Genomic DNA, 23,075 nt, shown 5'->3' on the forward strand with positions numbered 1-23,075 from the left:
GGAGAAAAGAAAAAGTCTCACTGTTAGAAAACTCATGGAAATGTTTTATTAAATAAAATAATTATAAGCTATTAAGTAAAATTTACTAATGACATTTAAAGGCGTCCCCAACGATATAAAGCCAAACAAAATTAAAAACGCTTCAATTAACGACTGCAACTTAAAAGTCGACAAAACAGTGTTCAACTTACTAGATTTATGTACGAAAAATCAACGTCAATTTTTTTTTCAAATGGCGCTTTCAATCTGGAGGAAAACAAAATTATTTGGAAACTTTCCTCTCTATTATACTTAAAAATAGTCTGAAAAATTCGATAGGAAAACCTGTAGCATTCAATTCTTTAAACGCAATTTTTGGCATCACAATTCAGCCATCTGCTTCAAAAAGCCTCGCTATATTGAATGTGGGGAAGAACATAATAAAGATGAGTGTACAAATCCACCAGAAAAACTATTTGCATAAATTAAGGAAAAGAACATGATGCATCCTACAGCAATTACGAGAAAATCCCAGAAGCCTCCACTCTCCCGAAGCAAAACCATTCCACCCAATTCTAAGCTTATGAATCCTAATGTCTCCTACACAAATATTGCAAATCATAGTCATTTTATGCCAAAATGTTCATCGCCATTGTATACTTCCATGACGATGATGTAAAAGATAAAACGAAATCAGATTTGTTCTATAGCAGTTTAAACGACTATTCAACAGTGCAAGTGTTAAAAGCCTAAAGTAAGAAAAGCGATAATGACACTGAACAAACTTGTCATTTATGCCAAAGCATTAAATTATTTTTATACCTAAATTGTGTTAGATTAAATAGATTTACTTTTTTTGGTGTCCGCTTCACTAGACTTGAGAGGCGGGAAAAATCTTTGTTTACATTTGAAATAACTTATTTTAATAAATACTTTAAAATGTAGAAAGCCAATTATTACTAATGTTACTTATGTTCCGACTTTTACCACATGCAATGAATTTACCAACTATTATCTCTTAACAACGCACGGGGCCACGCTCCATATTATAATTTCCATTGCCATTTTTATAAATGGATACTTCATATAATAAAATGCACCATGATTTGATCGTTTCTTGTACTTTATAACAATTCAATTCTTTTCCATGCCATTATGTTGTTATATGCTGTGTCCTACAGTAATATGTCAAATTTCATTGCAATGAAACAAATATTTCTCCAATTGACACACACACAGAAGGATTGTTCAAATTAAATTTGAACCCAGAAAACGTTCTATTTATCCTAAATGATACGAAGTTTCAACTACTGACATGTCAGATGAAGCACAATTCATTTTTCACATGAGTAAATTTACAAAAATTCAAAAAATAAACAAAAAAATTAATAGAAAAGAATTAAATGTCTCAAGAGATAAAAAAGGAAGAGAACTTCTGTAAAAACAATGAAAAATACATATATTTTTTATTTAAAAAAAGTAATGTTTATAGGGATTTAAATCTGATCTACTGCATGAAAAAAATATTATGACATATTTTGCAATGCCAGAATTTCAACAAATTTGATGCTTTCAAGACACAATATTCGAGCAAAATGGTGCACCTCTTCACATAGCTCCATTTGATCAATATTTGTAGACATACTTTCACAAATGGGCATGTGATCATTACATTTTGCAGCAACTTAGTTTTCTTACTAGCCTAATCATATTCCAAATGATTTTTGCTTACAGAGGTTTCTTGAAATATCAAGTTTTCCTACAAAAACCCGTTTCCTTCATTCCTTTAAATATGTTGTAATAAATGATGAGTGATTCAGTTGAAATAGTCAACCAAATATATATTATTAGGATCAACAGAATGTCTTTGACAATTCTCCGAATTGATGAAGTTTACACAGGCCAATGCTTTACAACTCAAAAGTTGATCAGAGACACATTATCAATAAATTGTGTTAAAGTGAAATGTTTAAAGCTTAATGGCATAACAAAGCTACAGCCTGTTAGAAAAAATATGCATTAAAACAATTAAGGAAACACTTAAACTATTTATTTATTATTTAAGATGCATTTTTTTACAAAAAAGGAACACTTACTCATGAGCAACAGGTTATACATATATTGAAAAATGATCATGTTTATCGATACATGCTGTAGACAATAAGGACACTTGGTGACATATAAAATCTAAAAGCTACAAAAGTAATGTAAAGCTTACTGAATAAAACTGAGTTTTAAAAAATTAAAACTCAAAGCATTTGCTTTCATGTCTTTCAAATATATATATATGAGCATTACTAACAGCAATAAATATTTACAAAAATTGATTATTTCATTGGTTTTTCTATTATTACAATAAAATATGCAAAATATGATCTTAATAAAGAATGATCCAATATGGAGCTAAGATATTTTGTATACTCAAAGTAATTATACAATTGATTTATCCAAAAACTGTCAAATACATCAACAAGACATTATAAAGAGTATTATGGATACATTTCTCTTATATAATTTACTGCATTATAGTCATCTGGTTCAAATACACTTTGGTATATTTGGTAGTATTTTCTTTATTATTATATATTGATTATAACCAAAAGAATCACAAAAATTGCATATGTCAAATAATATATATATATAATAGCTAGTGAATTGGAATTTTGAATAATAAAATTGAGCATTATTTACTCTAGGAAATTTTAACATTCATCACTTTTTGCATTTATATTAAATTAAATCCAAAATTGAAAAAAAAAAAAATTATTCTTTTTAACCAAGAAATAATTTAATAAAAGACAAGAAATATAATAGCAATTAAATTAATACTTAAAGATTAATATTAATAAAAACCAATTAATAGGAATAGACTAAAATGAGCTCGATTAATTATGAAATAAAAATGATTTTCATCATTTATATGAAATATCTGTTTCCTTTTATCAGAGGCCACTGAGACAAGAATTCTACATTAAAACAATTAACTTCTATGAATAGTATTCATTAGCTAATTTAATTTAATAATAAATTTAGCTATTACAAATTAAACCTTTTAGTTTTAAGGTATTGTTAATAATTCTTACTACATATTAAAATAAATCTGATAATTTGAAAATGAATATCCAAATGAAATCAATAATTAATAAATAGCAATATGAGAATTATATTTGGTTAATCAGGATAATTATTTTTAACCTCATTTTTAAAACCGCATAAATCTAAATATCACATTCTTATATTAACAATTAATTACATAAGGCACTAAGATATAATTATTTGGCAGAATGTATAAAATGCAGTATCAAAAATGTACTTTCTCCTTTCATCAAAGATACATAAAAATGGATTTGTATTATTTTTTTCTCTTAGTTAAAATACATCTTTTATATAAAAAAACACATCACATGAAAAAATATAATTGGGAGATTCTCTTTAATGTTCGCAAATTATGAAACATACATTTTCGTAACTATGTTTTTTTTTTTTTTTTTACTAACTTCTTTACTTTAAAGAAGACTTCACCACAATATGAAAAACTGGAAATTTACAAGAGAAGCATTTGTAATTTGCTTATCTAGGTGTATCAAAATTACTGCATTCACTGATATGCACCTGTTCATAGTGAATACTGAAATCGTAATATTTTTTCAAAGAAAAATCCTTATCTGAAATCTTCTCATCAAAGATGGGACATTTTGTATTGTAATACACTTTTTCAAAGTGAACAATACAGCAATATACAAAAGATGTCTTTTCCTTTACTTTATGATAAAAAAAAAGGATAATAAAAATAGTATTACATAGTATGCATAAAGATTATTTGGGGAATATTAAAATATTTCATGTTTTTACAAGTCAAGGGAAAAAAAAAAAAAAAAAAAACAGATTGAAAATTTCAATGAATTTTTACAGCAACTTATGATGCAGTCCAAATGAAAACATAAATTGTTAGAACAAGAGACATTTTTAAACTCAATCTTCCAGACAGAATTACACACAAATGACATCATAAATTGCTACCAACAAATACAAAACAATTATAGCTTTCATGTACTTTTCATTAACAAACAAATACAAAACAATTATAGCTTTCATGTACTTTTCATTAACAAACAAATACAAAACAATTATAGCTTTCATGTACTTTTCATTAACAAACACAGTTTTAATATACAGTTCTAGCTAAACTTCATACAGTATTTATCCCAAAACCAAATGATTCATCCCCTTTAAAAACAACACATCAACGAAAAACACATTCATTAAACACTAAAAAAAAATCTAAGTATTTATTTACTTTGAAACCAATCAAAGTATTCACTTTGTACATTTATAGTTGCAGTAGAAAAATATTCAGCAATAGCTTGATATGTTTATAAAAATTTCAAAATGTTAATATTTCCCTTCAAAAAATTTGCATTTCAAAAGTATAGATAATAACTACTGTAAAAAAAAATATTAGAGTTTAGAAGCATAATTTCAACATTTTAAAATAATTTGTTTATTTGTAAAAAACATTTAACATTAATAATGAAAGAATTCCAAAAACATTTATCCAGCTATTTCTAAAATTTCTCACAAATACAAAAATACTTTAAGAGATTACATATCAGCTAATATGTAGAAATATATAATAAATAGCTCAGAATTTTCAATGTATATTAATATAAAAAATTTATGAATTAGTAATTTTTTAAAGCTCTTTCCAAATTCTTCTTTCATATCAATAAAGGCACTTAATGACATTTCCCATTAATGCATGAACTCTCCCACCTATTGTAGCACAAAAATTGTATCATTGCAATTAACAAAATTTCATATCACAATCAATACTTCTTTACTCAGTCACAGTAACTTGAATCCATAATTCATTACTATGCAACCAGTCAAAATTTTTTAAATATGGATATTTTTCCACCCAATAAAATAACCCTTTTAAAGATATAAAATTCTATTAATATATTTTATTTTATAAAATATATAAGATAAAAAGAGCATATATGTATATTAAGGCAATTAATGTAAAATTCAAGTAATCAAGTCTCACTATATAATAATTTAAACATACACTGCTAAATTAATATAAGAAATATAAAAATATTCTAAAAGACAAATTATACATCAAATATTTTTGGCCATTACTTATTAATATAACTTTTAACCTTGGTACATTTAACGTGATAGAACATCACACAATTGCTTGAATTTATATTTCAATTTCCTTGAAATACCAATTGCTTTAATTTATTTTAAGAGTACAAATCATGAGTATTATGAAATAAATGAATGCTCACATTAAAATTTACTGCTTTTACAAACCTCCCAAATTAAATGTTTAAAATGCCAAAACATTTTTCAAATAAATGTGTACCCTTAGGATTAATATAAATAAAGTAAAATAATGTACCAATTCAAAATTATTCAAAGAAAACATATTAAAAAAATTGAAAAATTTATATACAAAGAATAAAAATATAACTTGGCTCTGACATGATGGAAGATGTGATGCAAGAATTGCATAATATCAGATGAGTCTAATTTCATGGAAGCTCAACATGACTCAAAGTTAGATATGAATGCAATTTATTACTTCATAACAAATTTATCAATAGCAGTTCTTGCAGAACTAGCTCTACTTTAAATGAATTTTTCATACATTATTAATAATATTCAGCTCTTTACATTAGAGATCATTAATATTATTCCGAAAATAAAAGCCTTTATCAAAGATATATTAAGGAATAATCAACCAACTGTATGCGATTAAAGATACATTAAAAAGGAAGAATAAGAAAAAATTGTACTACTATCAATACAAGCATATTTATCACAAACATTATTTCTCTAGTGTCCACTCAACACTTCCTTCTTCTTAACAAATAAACTCATCTGAGATCTAAGACCAGCTGTCAATTTGTCAGAGTCACAGTATACTTGTATCAATAATAATATAACAATAGTTAACCCATACTTCATACATGAAATAATTAGAATTAAATTTTTTCGATAACATAGTAAAAACATACAAAGAAATTTAAAAATGCTTGTCTTAATTTTTTCTTCTAATACTTCTCATTAGAAAAAACCGATGAATAGCTAATATTTTTAGCAAATTTACAAATTAAAAAGTTAAGATTAATTTAATAATACTTTACACAATAACTGTTTTTCTTATTATAAGTCAACACACATTCATGCATTTGAAAATCAACAATAATATAGAATATGCTGAATGAAAGGCACAAGAAAAACATCGTATTTGGCACAATAATAGCATTTCCAAAAGCATTCAAACTTTTGCAGCTGTTCTGCATATTAACTGCAAAAAATGTGCCAATTTGTACTAATTCTTTTAAATGGATTATTATAACAAATTCTAAAAATCACCCTTATAAAATGTAAATGCCTTACACCTCCAATATACATATAACAAAACCATTAAAATTAAAATATCCTTGCTGAAATTACATACATGATTAAATACCATACCAATTACACAAAATATTTAAATTTGAAAAATTCATATAATCATAAATAGTATTTTATCATTTCTCTAATATAGCAAAAATTTATTTAATTTTTTTCTAAAACATGTTGTTAAAAGACCTTCTTTACTTAAATGTAAATTTAAAAAAAAAATGTAATGGTTACTTCACAAATCATCAGCTCTTTTCATTCAATAGAATCAATAATTTTCTAAATTTCAATCTAATATCTGATTTTCTGCTATTCTATATATGTAGTAATCATTAAAAAATATATAGATATCTTCTGTACAATGAAACCAGAAATTGATGTTGCATTTATTGTAATAATCTTAGTAATGGACTTTTTTTATTTTAGCAAGTCACTTTTAGTTTAATTTGATCGTAATTCAACATTTACAAATGCAAAGAAAGACAGATGCATGATTTATGTATAATAAACCATGAAAATATTTGAGAATGGATAAAATGAGACATTCAGTATATAATAGCTTATAATTAACTCTCAGCTGATGATATGGTTAAGAAAGATGGAAAATAAAGTGTACAAGACATTCATTCATTAAATATAATATTTATGAGACGTTATTTCTCAATTAAAACAATAAGCTAAAATCCACAAAAGAAATTAATGATGAGCTTTAGCTGAATGATTGTCCAAGTATGCAAATCTAGTATCTTGTCATATATGTAAAATGACAATAACATGAATAAAAGCCATTAATCTTAGGTTACAACTCAACCTACAAGCTTTCCGTTCCCGGCCCCAAATTCCAAACATATTAAGGAACTCTTAAGGCACATAACAAGTTAGTTAATCCAAATCTCATTTCCTTTAAAAATCAATCAAATGGATGCTCTATAAAAATAAAGATGGCATTGATTTTTAAATGGCTTATAAAAATTTATAGTTCTTCTTGCGTTAACAGACAAAATTGATCATAGAAAATTATGTTAGGGTCGAAAAGCTCTTTTATCACTAATGACTATTGCAAAGAATAGCCAGCACCTTTCTCAATTCTTAAAACATAATAAGTATGAAAAACTTCGAGAAATTACTATAATAACTTTGAACTTTCAGAAAATGCACAGATACAACAAACAAATGATATTATAAAATGCAAAATTCATAGTTGTATTTGTCATTGGTGGTAACATTATTTGGCTTTTGTGATACCTTTATCATTTCTATTATTTAACAGTTATATAACAATTAATAACTATCAAAATACTATCTTCCATCAAATATGATATATCAAATGAAACTCCATAAAACCATAGCTTGTCTGGCAACAAGTAACAGTGCATTGTCAAAAAATAATTATTACAAACAACTATCTCCCAGTGGTTATGAATGATAAAATACCAGAAACAAAAAACACTTATGTTTTGGCTAATCTCAAAACATGAAGAATGACCTCATCCACTGTTTGATTATTCAGCAATGTTTTAACAGCATTATCATCAATCACAACAGTGAACAACAATTTTGCATTTTCCCTCAATCTGTCCATATAAACATAGTGTTCTCGATTAACAGGAGTATGTCCACAACGCTGGATAACTAACTCCAGAACTTCATCTACTGGTTTATCTGGCCAACCAAACCCAACAAGTGTTGGCTCATCAATCAACAAATATAACAGCTCACGAATATTTTCGGTAAGGTCTTTCTCACTGAGGACTCTGGTGTTCACAAGACTGGCATCTTTCTCATCCTTTTCATCAAACAATAATTTGTCGAAGACATCTCGATGTCGTTTTCTCATGTGACGCAGCAGACAGTCTTTTCGGATAAATGCTCGACCACACTCATGACAAGAACGAGGCTCCTCTTTAGTGTGTGTCAAAAGATGAAGTTTTAAGGACGGTTTAACAGAAAAGCGACGATCACATGTAGGACATTTAAATGGTTTTTCTCCAGAATGCAACACAGAATGGCGATTTAGATCTTCTTTGCGAGTGAAAGGCTTACTGCAATGCTCACAGACAAATGGCTTTAACTTTATATGGACATAGAGTTGATGCATTTGTAGTCGAGCTTTGCGATTGAAAACCTTACCACAGTCATCACATTTGAATCCATTTTCTCCTGTATGATAAAACATATGGGCATTCAAACCTCCAATTTGAATGAATTTCTTTCCACAGAAGTTGCATGTATGTGGCCTAATACCAGTATGAGTTCTCAAATGACGACTTAATGTGCCTTTTAAAGTGAATCTGAAATTAAAAACAAACATATTCAATTTTCCAGCATTCAAATAAACATTTTTAAAAATGCTGAATAAAGTATGAATAAAACTCAAATGAAGCTTTATAAGTGTCTTTTGGAGAATTTAGTTTAAGTCTAAGATAAACTACTCTTCAAAACAAACTAAGGTTTCTTTAGCTAAAGTAACAAAATAATAGTATATAATCGACTGAATTTAGAGCTGCAGTGTATAAAAAAGCAAATTTTAAAACTGTAATTAAGTGATAACGCATTAAAAAAAAAAGGACATTATTTTATTATGCTTCTTATATTATGTAGCAACATTAGTTTATGCAACTCATCATATAAAAGCTCAAAAGGCAACAGATTTATCTCAAATAAATAGCAAACTTAAACTTCCTTATCAGAGTTTCTACTCAAATCTGGGGGAAAATTCCCTGTGTTTTTCCTGTACATATACTCAATATAAAAGGAAATGTGCGAACAACAGTCATGTGCCAGTTATAACGCAATATGATATAAGGAGTGGAAAAAGCAAGGAAAGGAAGCAACAATTTAACATTATTTGAAATAACAGCATATTAAAAATTATATTATATTTATATTAACATACAAAAAAAATCTTTTTATTTATTATCTAGAATTTAGCAAGACAAAATTTATAAACTAAGGGGGAGAGATATTACCTCTCATGCTCTTTAACTGTAAATTACACAAAATTAAAAACTCCGGTGAAATAAAACAAAACATTTTTGTTAACATGATACAAATCATTTAATGATGACTCACCAATAACAGCAACAAAACAACAACATTACAAAGCAAAATGACTTTTTTATTTATTCATTTTCACCAATTTATATATTTAGGCATCAATTTCTGCAGATTTTTCAGTCATCAGTTTTATGGAGCTTATCCTCAACAAATAAAGTACAACACTTTTGTATGGTCTAACATACACTTTTTTAGCTATTTCACTTTCAGTGAACATATGTGAAAATATTTCCATTATCATTGGAAGCATTAAAGGGCGAATGTGAGACAATAAGTTTTAATGCCCATAAAAATTCACCTTTAAATTATTGTTTTGGAACTAAAAAAGTTCGAAATCGATCAGACATTCAATTTAATGTTTTCAGATTTGACATGTAATCTTTTCCTATATTCCTTTTATCCAACATCAATGATGACTCTTTCAAAGTGGCAGGCAGTCTTTTATATTTTCCTCATCTTTCATGACTAGTAAGTGTCTGTCTTCCATATTACTTAGGCTTATTATCTCCATGCAAAGTGAGCAGTACGCAACAAATGAATTTTGCAGAACTTCTAAAACCTTTCAGCACAATAAGGATTGATTTTTTTTTATCCGTCCAATTTATATTAAATAAGGATTTTGAGCAGCTCATTGTTTTAAAAAAAATTTTCTAATCTACTTTGAATAATCTCACAATTTCTCAAATAATAAACTCAAGTATGGTGGACTAAATACTACCGTACTATTTCCACAGATTAAAATGTTTCTGCTAGAGAAATATATTCTATTCTTTCACACAGTTACAGAAATCTCGCTCATGCTCATTAGCTGAAATTCGAGAAACTCATTGGAAAAAAACAACTGTTGAGCAAATCGAAACTGGACTAATCTAAATTGAAAAAAAGGGGAGCAAGTAGAAAAGGTAAGTTTCCATATTATATAATCGCTAATGGTATTGTTTTGCTTTTGGAAGCTAAAATTACGATAACTTATTTTTGCAATCTTTAGAGATCAGTATTTTTTAGATGAGATTATATATATATATATATATATATATATATATATATACTTAAAATTCCCTGTATTTTCCTGGTTTTTATGAAATTTTTCAAATTTTCCTGGCTTTTTAAAAATGGTTTTTAAATTCCCTGTGTTTTCCCAGTTTTCCAGGTGGCGTGGAAACTTTGCTTTTAATATTAAGTGGTATTAAAGTGATCAATTTAGTCTTTTTTATTTATTAAGCTTTAAAATAATTAAAAAGAGTTATCACACAAAAGATATAACTTTATAAAAAATATTGCGTAGTCAGATTGAGATTAAAGAAAACATCATGGAATAACTCAACAATCAGCTTCTGATAGTTTTATAACATATTTTTAAATATTATAAGCTAGCATAATATACTTTCATCGTGTGTTACATCATGTTCCCAGAAAGAAAAACAATCTCCATTTCTTCAATTTGTTTTGAATTTTTGATTTTATACTTCGGATATTAGGCAAAGAAATTTTTTAATATTAATTAAATATTTATAAACTAGTCACTACTATCTCAAATACAAATTATTATATTCTGATTTAATTTGGTACAAAAATTTATTTATTACATCTATTTAAATCTATAAATAATTTTTTAGCTGTTGCATCTTTTATTTAAATCAGAATATAATAATATAATAATCTTGCTTATTTTGAAACTGTAATTCATTTGATTATTATATTTTCTTTTTATTAAGTAACCATTTTATTACCAATAGAAATATTAAAATGTTTCCTTTAAAGTAAATATTTTTTTTTCTGATCAAATAAAATATAAAAATAACATTAAAACAAAATATTTAATACAAAAAAAAAAAAAAAACTAAAAAGAATTTAAACAACAATAAAGCTTAGCAACTTACCGACGACCACATTCATTACAAGAGTATGGTTTTTCTCCAGTATGAGTCATACGATGTTTTGTCAATGCACCCGTGGATGGAAATCGCTTAGGACAAAAATCACAAGCAAATGGTCTTTCACCAGTATGCTTCCTAACATGAATAGCAAGAAGTGATTGACCATGAAATGCCTTGTCACAATACTGACATTTATGGTTCTTTCTCCTGTGCACCTCACCAGTGTGTGAACGAAGATGCTCTCGGAGGTTATCCTAAAACAACAAATAAATTATAAAAGCAGTATTGGTATTTAAAAAAAAGAAGTAATTATTTTGTCAGAAATTGTTATTTATAAGATTGCATGAGAATGCTATCATATACACAATAAAATCTAAACTAAGTTTAGAAAGTGAGAAAAACAGTTATCTTTAAAACTAGTCATTTTAAACCATCTGGTTTGCTGGGAATATTGGTTATATTTAATTCATATAGAATAACTTCACATTCATGATTCTGTAAAATTATCAGATATTAAAATCCTGTTATTTTAATTATCTTACATATGCTCAGTTTATTGAGTACATGAATATTTCTAATGGATATCAAAAAATGAGCTCTATTTTAATAAAACTTTCTATCATAAAACAATGAGCTCTATTTTAATAATTAATAAGTGTGTATTTATTATGTACATATATTCATGAAAATTTTTTTTTAAAGAGATCTAATATATTAGTGTATGCCAAGAAGTTTTAAATATATATGATACTAAAATCTATATCAATAATTCTATGCTCCCCCGAATACTGATAATATAAGTAAACATAATTTTACAGATGTATGGCCAAAAAGAAGAAAGTTATGAAATTTTAACTTCAAATTATTTTACCACAAGAGTCAATTTTTGTACAAAGAAGCAATGATAAAATTAGATCTGTTTATGTTGAAAGTGATTGGCTGAAAGCAAAAAGGCTGAAATCCCCCCCTTCAATGATTTTACTATGGGACTATGATAGGGATTTCTTTGCCACATGTCAATTTAGGCAAAGGAATCTTAGGTATATCTTTGAAAAATATGTGCGAGTATTAGGAATTTGTATTCCTTCACTCAGGGATTGAGAAAATGCACAAATCTTCAGTGCTCTAAAGCACATCTAAAAAATAATTAAATAAAAGGTGAGAACTAGATCAGGAAATAAGAGAAAATTTTAGAATGAAGTTAATATGGGCTAAATAAAGACAAAAATTAGGAAATTAAGTTTTAAATTAGATTTATAGATATAAAGAGCAGATACTAGTGTAAAGGATTAAATGGAGCAAAATGTTTTGCAACTAAAAAAATGCTAAGAATTCAGCAGATACATAAAAAAATGAGCTTTACTTGTTAAGATCTACTTTATAAAAATGATATGTGAAATTTTCAATTTCATTTGCTTGATGATGATTTGATGTTTTATCAATCTTTTGTGTGTGTGTGTGTGTGTGTGTGTGTGTGCATGCATTAGTATTTGTTTATGCTTAGAATTTTTTATTTCTTCATATAAAATTTATGTTGCAAGACAGTATTCCAACTTTTCAGCAGCAACAAGCAACTACAGTTCATAGCCAAGATAATTGAATCTATGAATATTATGAGACAGACAGACAATAGACAAACACCAGTAAAGATAAAAGCCTGAAGTTAAAAAAGTTATTTGAATAGTTACCTTTCGAGTGTAAACTCTATTGCAAAGCTCGCATGGAAATGATGGTAGTGGAAGACCAGAACATTTTGAAATTTTCAGATGTCGATCAAGATGATACTTTCTAGTGAAAGATCGCTGGCAAACAGCACAATTAAATGTAATTCCATTAGAATCTTTAGAAACATTAGTAGAACTAGAAGCTTTTTGTGAAGTTTTACTGGTACTAGGAGGAGGATCATCAGCATTATCATTGTCACCATTTGTAGATTCACCAAAAATTACTGTAAGTAAAGCATCCTTTTCCTCTTTGTCAACTTCTTCCAATGGACCTTCTTCTTTAACAGGCTACAATAAAATTTAAAAACACTTTTAATATTACATGACTAACACATTTAATAAATTGGTTATATATATTTTGTCAAAATATTATTTTCATTATTGAATGCTTGTCTTAAACAATTTATAAATTATTTTATTGCTATTATAAATGTGCACAGTAATGTTTTCATAGTAATGATAAATGCTATCTTAATTATTCAATCTTTTTAATGTGAAAAAAAAAGTTTGAGTATGCTTAAAAAAAGTTGACAAGCACAGTATAAAAACATTTTGTCAACTGTTTTAACACTATTAAAATTCTATACAATGACAATAATATAAGAAGTACCTTTCATAATTTGCATTATATTGTGATGAATCACCATATTTAGGAAGCAATTATAGATTTCTGAAAATGTTTCTTTTTATATATAATATATACAAGTTATTATAAATATCATAAAATTTGATCTCAAAATTTTACTGAAACCATATTTTAAGATATCTCTAGAGAAAGCCATTTTTTGGATGTCCATTATTCAATGTGTGTATAAATAGAATAACTCAAAAAGGGGATTAAGATGGATAAAATCTGACAACCATAAAAATTTATTTATCTTTTGTGTTATTTGGATAAATATTAAATAAATATAAAATTTATTTATCCAACAAAGTGTTTGGGAAAATGATAAAACCTCTTATGTGGTTTTTTTTCAGACAAAAATTGCAGATTTGTTTGGAATTTTGAATGAAATCAAATAAGGAGTTTGTATGTGAACTCAAAAAAATGCAATAAGCTAATAGGGAGTAATTCTAGTTACAATAATTTTTGGTCCAAACTCACTAATGGCCACATGATTTGTCAATTCAGATGCATGTGAAAATGATAACTCAATAAATGAAATTTGCTAATAGAGCTATATATAGCAATTTTTGCAGCAAAACTGTGAATTTATAGCAATTAACAAAAAGGGGGAAAAAAAACATGTACTATAAGAAAAATTATTTTTTAAAAATGTACATGATCAGGCTAAACTTAAATTATATTAGGAGGCTAGATCTAAAATATGTCACAGTTCTGTGCGAAATGAAAACATTTATATAAGCTTATAAATCAGCAACATTATCTCACGAGTTTAATATTTACTGACTATTATATAAATTAAGTGTAGAAAATTTAATGAACTTTCTTCCAAATTTTCAAAACATTTACATATATCAAGTACAGAAAAAAATTAATGAGCTTTCTTTCAAAAATTGAGTCTATCTCTGTACATTCGCTTGATGGCAACTGTTGATAATCTTAAGTGCTGCTATGAAATAGTATTTCCCTGCTACCTTGGAGGCCAGCATGCTAAAACAAATCAACTATAACATAGTTATCCGGTGAAAATGGCATATACTGAATATCATACAACATTTTTAATGCCTTTGAGCAAATGGGACCCCCCCCCCAAAGGTTAGCAGCAATTTTAAATGACATATCAACTCATTGAAGTTAAATTTTTGAGAAGGAAAAATGAAAAATTCCTTTTTAGAAATATAAGCATGAGTTTGTATTGAAGAAATTATATAAACTGTTTCCAAAATGAGAATGTAATGTGAAATATAAATGTGGAAATAAATGTAAAATGTGAAAATGTAACTCTAAAGTGAAAAATAGAAATCCCTCTCCCTCACAATCCGGTCATAATAAAGTTTTATGAATATTGTAAGTTGAAGAGTCAATAATAATGTATTGAAAATGCAATTAATATACATTTATCAATTATTTTTCTTATTTTGAGATTCACAAATGTTAATTGAATGTTAAATAAAACACTACAAAGTAATTAATTTTGTCTAATAGCAACAGTAATATAATATATATATACAAATACCTGTAAAGGAGTTAAAAACACTGTATTTTGAGAAAATGGAATATGTTCATTTGTATTTGTGCTGTTAGTTGTAACTCCTGGATCAATATTATTTTCAGAAAAAGTAAGATCATTTGAATCCTGGGAATCGACCTGTTTCTCACAAGGCACACTGTTTTCATTACTCGAGGAAACTGTACTTTTTGATGCTTCATTTCTTTGTTCATTTCCACTAGATATATTTTCGCTTTCCTCATCAATATTTTCATCTGGGGCATCATGATCTTCAATAGCATCTGGAATAATTATTTGTTCTTTCTGTTGTGCTTTGCGACCTCTGCCACTTTTTACAACAACCGCTTTCACTTCATTGACATCTTCATTACCTCGAGTTTGAGTTTCTAAAGACTGAGAATTGCCCTTTTTTATTTCACCATTAACTTTCTGTTTGGGTCTTCGACCTCGACGTCCTCTTTGAGGGGCCTTTATCTTATTAATAAGGTTTACTTCATCAACAATACTGGCAATAGTATCAGATACCGTAGATTGGCCTTCACTACTCTTATCCTGATTATCAATTTCAATATCTGTGCTGCTATGAACGGTAATACTATCTAAAGCATTTTCTTGATTGATTTTTTCTTGAACTTGCGATCTACGACTTCTGCCACTTCTTGGAGTTGCAGTCTGTATAACAGATTCTGTTTGAGCTTTTTTCTTACCTTCAAAAAAAAAAAAAAAAATATTTATATATATACATAAAAATTTTTTCTTATTGTATTAATTTTACATTTAATAAGAATTTAGAAGAATTTATTTAATTTCATTAAATAACAAATACTGTTTTAATGCAAAGCAATAATTATAATTGCACAGATACATTTATTAATTCTATTCTTCAAAGCATACTCATCATCATATTTTTTAAATATATATAAATGTTTTTCATTTTTTAAATATATTTTCTTTCTTTCATATGCTAAACTTTTCTTTAATAGTCCTTATTATTACTAAGTAATTTTATTCCTTTACGCTTTTCGCAGCCCATCACAAGACACAAAACTTCCTCCAATTTGAATGTGCTTTGATTTTAGAGATTTTATGCTTTGACTTATAGAGATTTTAAATATATATTTATAATATAATTATATATTTAAAAAATATAATATCTAAAAAATATTTTTTATATTTATAAAAGAAGCGGGGTTTTTTTCTACCTCAGCGCCCCCCCCCAAAAGAAAGACATATGATTTGCAAAAAGCAGTAAACAACCCTTGTATTTATATAGTGAAATAAAAAATAATATTAAGCAGTAAAAAAGAATAATAGTAACTACATTTTTCGATACTTTAAATAAAAACCTATATAAAAATAATAATTAGATCCAAAAATTTTCAAATTTGCCTTTTATTACGTTTTGAATGTTTGGCCAAAATCTATATACAAAGCTTAAGCAATAGTTAAAATTACATTCATAAATAAATATCTGGCTCGCTTAATAAGCGGGATGAAAATAAATTAAAAAATTTTATATATGGATTTTTTTTATATTTTACAACATTTTAATAAAAGTATTATTAAAAGTTCAAACATACTTTTTTAATATTTCATCAAAAAAGTACAGAAAAATCAAACTTGTTTTTGCGAAATAATCATAACTGTTATACCTGATTATGACATGTAAACATGAGGGATTCCCTAACTTTAATAAGTATAATAGTTTTCACTTGGATATTAAATTTGTGGTGAAATTATGAAATATTCAAACCAGAAATGAAGTATACAGCTCATATCACTCATCGATCCTGCAATCGCAAATTCTTACTAAAAGCGTTATTTCCCCTTCTCGGGAGTTTGTTAACCTAATTGGAGGGACCACCCAAATTCTAACTGTCAGCGAAAACCACAAAATGACCTTAACAAGCAGATGACCTACCCCATTTATTGCATTTAAGGGGGAAAGCATTGACAACTTTCTATGTCGGAGCCGGATTTAAAGCAGTTTGCGGAAAGCAACTTCCTACGTTCCAGCCGGTTTTCAAGAGACACGTTGAAGCGACTTTCTACACTCCAGCCAGTTGAAGGGTTAAATTTCAGTCTCTGGCATTAAATTAAAAATTTTAATTCAGGAAAAAATGTTCTTGAAAAAAATGCCATGATTTAAGAATATTTTAAGGAGTAGATTATAATTAGATATCATTTGATGAATGGTTTTGTTATCATATTTTGAAGCACTTAATGCAAATCATTATAAGAAAATCATGTCAATTTAAAAAGTAAATCAGCACAAAACATTCTTTGAATGTAGATGGAGCACAATTGATTTTGTAAGTAGGCAAACATTTCTATTTCATTATAAAATTGATAATGATACTTCAGTAAAAAATTAAAGGGAGCAATCTAAATGAATATAATGACATAAGCAACTGCAGGAAAACAAATAACCGATACTCTTTTACAGTTCAAATCAATGCCAAAAATAAAATAAATTCTGCAGATTTCCAACAAATCAATCCTCTTTGAAATGGATCATCCTTCAAAACAATATGTTACTTTAGAGACAACTATAAACCTAGACACTAGGCAGCAGGAGTTCTCATAATGGACATAGTTTATTAACCACATGCCATTCACAAACTTTAGGTTTATATGCATATCATAGGCAAACATAGTCAATAGACTAACATGGCATCGTTAATTTCTCATCTTTTTGGTAATTAATCATTAATTGTAATACTCAAATACCTCTTCTTCTTCTTTTTTTTTTTTTTTTTGCTTATTAATCAAAGACATGTGGTTAATATACAAATACCACTGAATACCATAAAATAGAAATCAGATTCATACTATTTATATATAAATCCACATTAGAGATTTATTTAATGAATGATAATCCAAGAGATACTATTATTCAGTTCCCACAATTTGGCCATCAATTAAACCAACAACATTTGCTGACAAAAACCAATGTCATTTTTTAAATAAAGCAATAAAAATTGAATTACTGACATCTTATTAGCATGAGAAATAAAATTTATTATATATTTTTCTTAAAAAAGAATAGATAAAATGCTTAACAAAAAATGTGAATTAATTTTTAACTAAAATATTTATAACATAATTTGGAGCCATACCTGAATCCACTATTCTTTTTTGAGAAGGATGGTCTACATCATTCTGATGTACTTCAACCGAAGTAACTATTTTATTATTTCCAGGAATGGTTTCTTCAACAATAGGAATAGGCTTACTTTTCCTAGCAAATTTTACAACAGAAGTAGATTTTGGAGACTCCAAAACCGAAGTTTGGGCCGAGCTTCGAGTTGGACGTGAAACATGTGGTTCTTCTGGTGTTTTGCTTTTTAACATAGAGGATGCAATATTTTTCCTTAAATTTGAGGCAGATATTGAGACTTGATTATCTGAGGGCCTATAGCTATCAAGTTTAGCTGCTGCTCTTTCAATTTCAGATTGCTCAGGCTGAGATTTAGAAGCAAATAAGAGAGACTGAACTTTATTTGACATTGAGAACTGAAGACCATCATTTCCATTTTTACCACTATTTTTCACATTATCATTTTCATTTTCATTCTCAAATTTCTTTCTTTTCTTCAAAGGAGAAGCATATATTTCAGTTATATCATTTGTAATGGCAGCCACATCATCTTCAATTCCTTGGTCATTATTTCTTTTTTTACTTTTTGAAGTAACAAGAGAATCAGTAGCAGATGTGGATCCTTTACCAGAAGAAATAACCTATAAAAAGAAATTTTTATTTCAAAATCTTTATTTGTATAAGTAATTTATTAATTAATGTCTGATGAATAAAATTATGTAAGACCCGAAATTCGATAAATCCTAATTTAGATAAACAATAAATAAGAAAAGGAAGACAGAAATAGACATTTCATAGCTATAACCAGTGGCTTAAATAACAGGATAGAAGGTATAAATGTTCCAATACTCCAGGAGTAATGGAGAAAAATTAGTTCTTTTTTAAAGGTCAAATTTGAACAGAGAATTAAAAATTGGTATGCGTGTACCATGAAAAGTAGCACATTTAATTCCAAAGATAACATGCGAGTCAATTTAGCAATACACCAAAAATACCATATCTAGGCACTATTTATATTTATTGAGAAATTTCAGACAGAAATTTTTTTTAAATAATTTATACTGCAGATTAATAAGTCATGAAATAATAACTATAGGGGACTGGGGGCTAATTGTAACAATATCTGAAAATATGTTTCAATTTTTTAAAAAATATATTAAAGATCTCATGATTATATCACATACAAAAAAAGAAACATTCAGCAATTTTAATAATTTTACAACAAATATTTTTTTCCCCCAAAAAAATCAACTGCTACAACAATATTTTTTCATTAGTATTCTTTTATTAACTGAATTAAAAAAGATATCTGCTAATTTTTATTATTTAATATCATGCCAATGAATGATATAAAGTGCACCATAGCAAAAAAATAAGATTATTTAAACAAACAATATAAAAGTCAATCTAACAGAAATGTAGTTGAAGCAAACAAATGATAGATCTTTACCACTTATAAATTTGTAAATTACATATTACACCCTATTTTTTATCGTCAGAATTGACTAGTCATTTTACTTTCATGCCAGAAAAGAGGCAGATTCTGAATTCAGATACTTACAGCATTCTGATAAATCAACTTTCTTGCTTCCAGTGGAAGCAATCATAAGTAAATATTTGTACTTTCAGCAAATAAGAAATTTTCATTTCTTTCACAGAAGAAAATACTAACCCCGATATAATATATCCAACAGAAAAAAGGTTTTGCTTTTCATTTTTAATATATCTATTCAGAAACATGACAAACATTGAAACAGCATTTTTAATAATATTTTTTCTAAGCCCATTCGTAACTAACTCATATACATCTTGGCTTTTTGAATCCCATTCAGATTTCTTTTAATAATTCCTCATTCTAAAGCAAGAAAATAACTAGATAGAATTGTCCAGATTTATAACTTATTCTGTAATTACTTTCTTTCCCCCCCCCCCTTATTACTTCCTCTAATGTGTGATGCAACTATTATAGTCTTTGGTTTGGTGCATTTTAATGTGATTGGATAATATCTGCTTGATATATATGCACGAGTGCTTCCTTTCCACACAGTCATCTCTTTGCAAATAATTTATTTTTTCTATATTACAATCAGCAACTATTCATGTATTACTTTAACAAAAATAAAATGATTGCCATTGTATCATTTAAAACAAGAAATCTAACTACACAAATCAAAACACATGGGAAATATGTGTTTCAACTTGTCACATCGTATAGTTTTGGACATTTATATTGATTTATAACCTGATACATAAATAAAATGAACAAGTAAAAACTTTTTTTACTAGATAAATTAATTTATTTCAAATGGAAATTTATGAAATATATTTTTTCCCTATTTACAAGCAAAAATAGCAGGTCACTAACTAACAGCACTCACTAATTTAACAGGTTCAGTCTTAAAAATCTTTTCATGACTGAATCAATAAAATCAAAAATTTTAAAAATCACTGTGCAAAGTGAGTGTTACAACTTATCCCTAGCTCACCTATTTAATAATGTGATTATTGATAAAATAAACATACATGGCAAACTTAATGACTTACAAAATACTTAATGAAATAAATCATAATCACATAGAAAAATATTCTTCTACATTCAAAAATTTTTGACATAATTGTCTTTTATAAAAAAGAATTTTGAATTCATTTCAACATTCGAATTTTTTTATTATTATTAATATCTAAGAATGTAATATGTGCTTTCAAACTTTAATACATTTAATGTTGTTTTATTTTCCATTTTCAAATATTTGTATTTCAGCAAATTAACTTATTCTTCTTTTTTCATATTAAGTTATTAATAACAGAATGAGATAAATAAATATTTTCTCAAATAAATAATAATCTTAACTTCATAACAGTTAACATTTAATTAATTTCTATATGAAGTAATTATATTTGGTCATTTAATCAAATAGTAATAAATACATCAATTTAAACGCTTCTGCTTTAAAAAGCCATAATGAAGGGGGGGGGGGAATACACTGGAAGTATTAATATAAATAAGAATTTATTTGAATGAATTTTTAACAACTAAAATCAATTAAAAAAATGCCTACTTGTTCCGGAAGTCTACATGTGAGTAAATGCTTTTCAAATAACTCCTTTGAAAACCACACACCCTGACATATATCACAAGTTGAAACATTACCGACTTTCACAATATCTTCAAGACTAATAGGTTTTGAGTTTTCATTTTTAGAAACAACAGCTTGTTTTGGTTTTCGCCCTCTTTTCTTTACTTCCTGTTTTTTCACTTGAGACTTCTTAGCAAAAACCACTTTCTGCGACGGGACTTGCTTCATTGGAGGTCTCCCTCTTTTATTGACTTTAACATTGCGTTTGGGACCCATTCTACATAAAAATGAACATTTAACATTAAGATATTTGCATCAACTTTACTTACAAAAGATACCAATACTATTATTATATATGCATAAATTAAATAATTTTTGCTCCACTACAAAAATAATTATATTTTTTTATTCATTTGTTCCATGCTTATGTATGAAAAAATTATCTTAGGAATTCTGTGTTTAACTTTTAAATGTTTGGAAATAACTTTACCTAAACATAACAAAGAAAACCAAGAAGTCAAAAATTTTAATTTATTAAAAAAATCATAACAATAAGTAAAAACATTTGTACATATGTATTTCAAACTAAGACGAGGATCTAAACAAATAGTAATAGAACTATGTTTCCTTCACCATGTATATAAATGATGTTCTTTAGTTTCTTACATAATATTTATTTCAAGACAAAGCTACCAAAGTATTCGGCAAAAATACACATTAACTCAGCAAGACTATCTTGCTATTTTATGCAATGAACATGGCTTAGTATCACAGTAATAAGTAATCACAGTAACAGTAATAACATATACTAATAATTAATTAATTCATAAGTATATGTTATCATCATAATCCATTAAGAACAATTCTTGCACAACGAAGCAAAATACATTCTTAATGCATTAGATTACATTTTTACAAGAATGTTGCAAGAATTAAACTAGAATACTAAAAATGGTGTAGCTACATTACAAATTAAAAAAAAAAATTCTCATTGAAAAAATAAACTATTCCAAGGATGCAATAATCAGTCTCAAAATAATATAACTCCAGAAACAAAAAATAATTCTGTTAATCTTCAGTATTACGTTATACGGTTCTAAAAATGACCCGAATGACAATACTAATAATTTTATACTTTTAATGAAGAGACATGCATCCTATTTAAATAAGAATTAAGAAATAATACTTAAAAAATTAATAATTAAGGAAACGAAAGGCTGGTAAAAGAATGAAAAGTATAAAGGTAAAAAAAGTTCAAAAGAATAAAAAAAGAAAGGGGACAGCATAGCATCACAATTGCTTTCAGCTGCTTTTTATTTGTGAGTTCATTTAGATTAAAATATGTCACAAATAAACAATAAAATATTCAAAGTGCATTTACCTAGAGAATCAAAACAAAGAAAACAAAATCTAGAAGCAAAGAACAAGCAGTAAAAGCAACACTTCATTTATCATTCAAATTAATTCACGCGGTTAGAAGATCTACACGAAATCCCATGAAAAACACACATATTTATCAAAAAATATACGCTAAATGAGAGATGAAAAGATAAATCTATGAAAACAATCCTTAGTTTACGCTTTTCGGCAATGCCTATAAATAACCGTTAGAAGAAACTTTCAAAATAAATTGTACTTCAATTAACCCTGTATAGGACGCTCAACCTTGCAACAAATATGGCTTTTTGTTTTCAGAAAAATAAATAGAG

General features: G+C 27.0%; 1 protein-coding gene across 1 annotated transcript; it reads right to left on the reverse strand.

The window, feature by feature from the left end:
* Positions 1-2,870: 2,870 nt before the first annotated feature.
* Positions 2,871-23,037, reverse strand: LOC129981537 (zinc finger protein 37-like). The gene is made up of 7 exons (XM_056092409.1): positions 22,748-23,037; positions 21,349-21,643; positions 18,309-18,930; positions 15,196-15,896; positions 13,019-13,342; positions 11,334-11,584; positions 2,871-8,687 (listed from the first exon to the last, which is right to left on the reverse strand). Exons 2-7 carry the CDS (start codon positions 21,640-21,642, stop codon positions 7,847-7,849), a joined length of 3,033 nt encoding a protein of 1,010 aa, XP_055948384.1. The 5' UTR covers position 21,643; positions 22,748-23,037; the 3' UTR covers positions 2,871-7,846.
* Between the last annotated feature and the right edge of the window lie 38 nt (positions 23,038-23,075).

Source organism: Argiope bruennichi, chromosome 8 (assembly GCF_947563725.1).
Source record: "Argiope bruennichi chromosome 8, qqArgBrue1.1, whole genome shotgun sequence".
Classification (NCBI taxonomy): Eukaryota; Metazoa; Arthropoda; class Arachnida; order Araneae; family Araneidae; genus Argiope; species Argiope bruennichi.

Bases quoted from the DNA above. Each gene is read 5' to 3' on its own strand.
- LOC129981537 (XM_056092409.1), bottom strand. From the start codon at position 21,642: ATGGGTCCCAAACGCAATGTTAAAGTCAATAAAAGAGGGAGACCTCCA. The intron at 11,585-13,018 runs GTAACTATTCAA...TTGTTGTTTTAG, and splicing joins ATAGAGTTTACACTCGAAAG to GATAACCTCCGAGAGCATCT. The intron at 8,688-11,333 runs GTAAGTTGCTAA...TTTTAATTTCAG, and splicing joins TGTAATGAATGTGGTCGTCG to ATTCACTTTAAAAGGCACAT.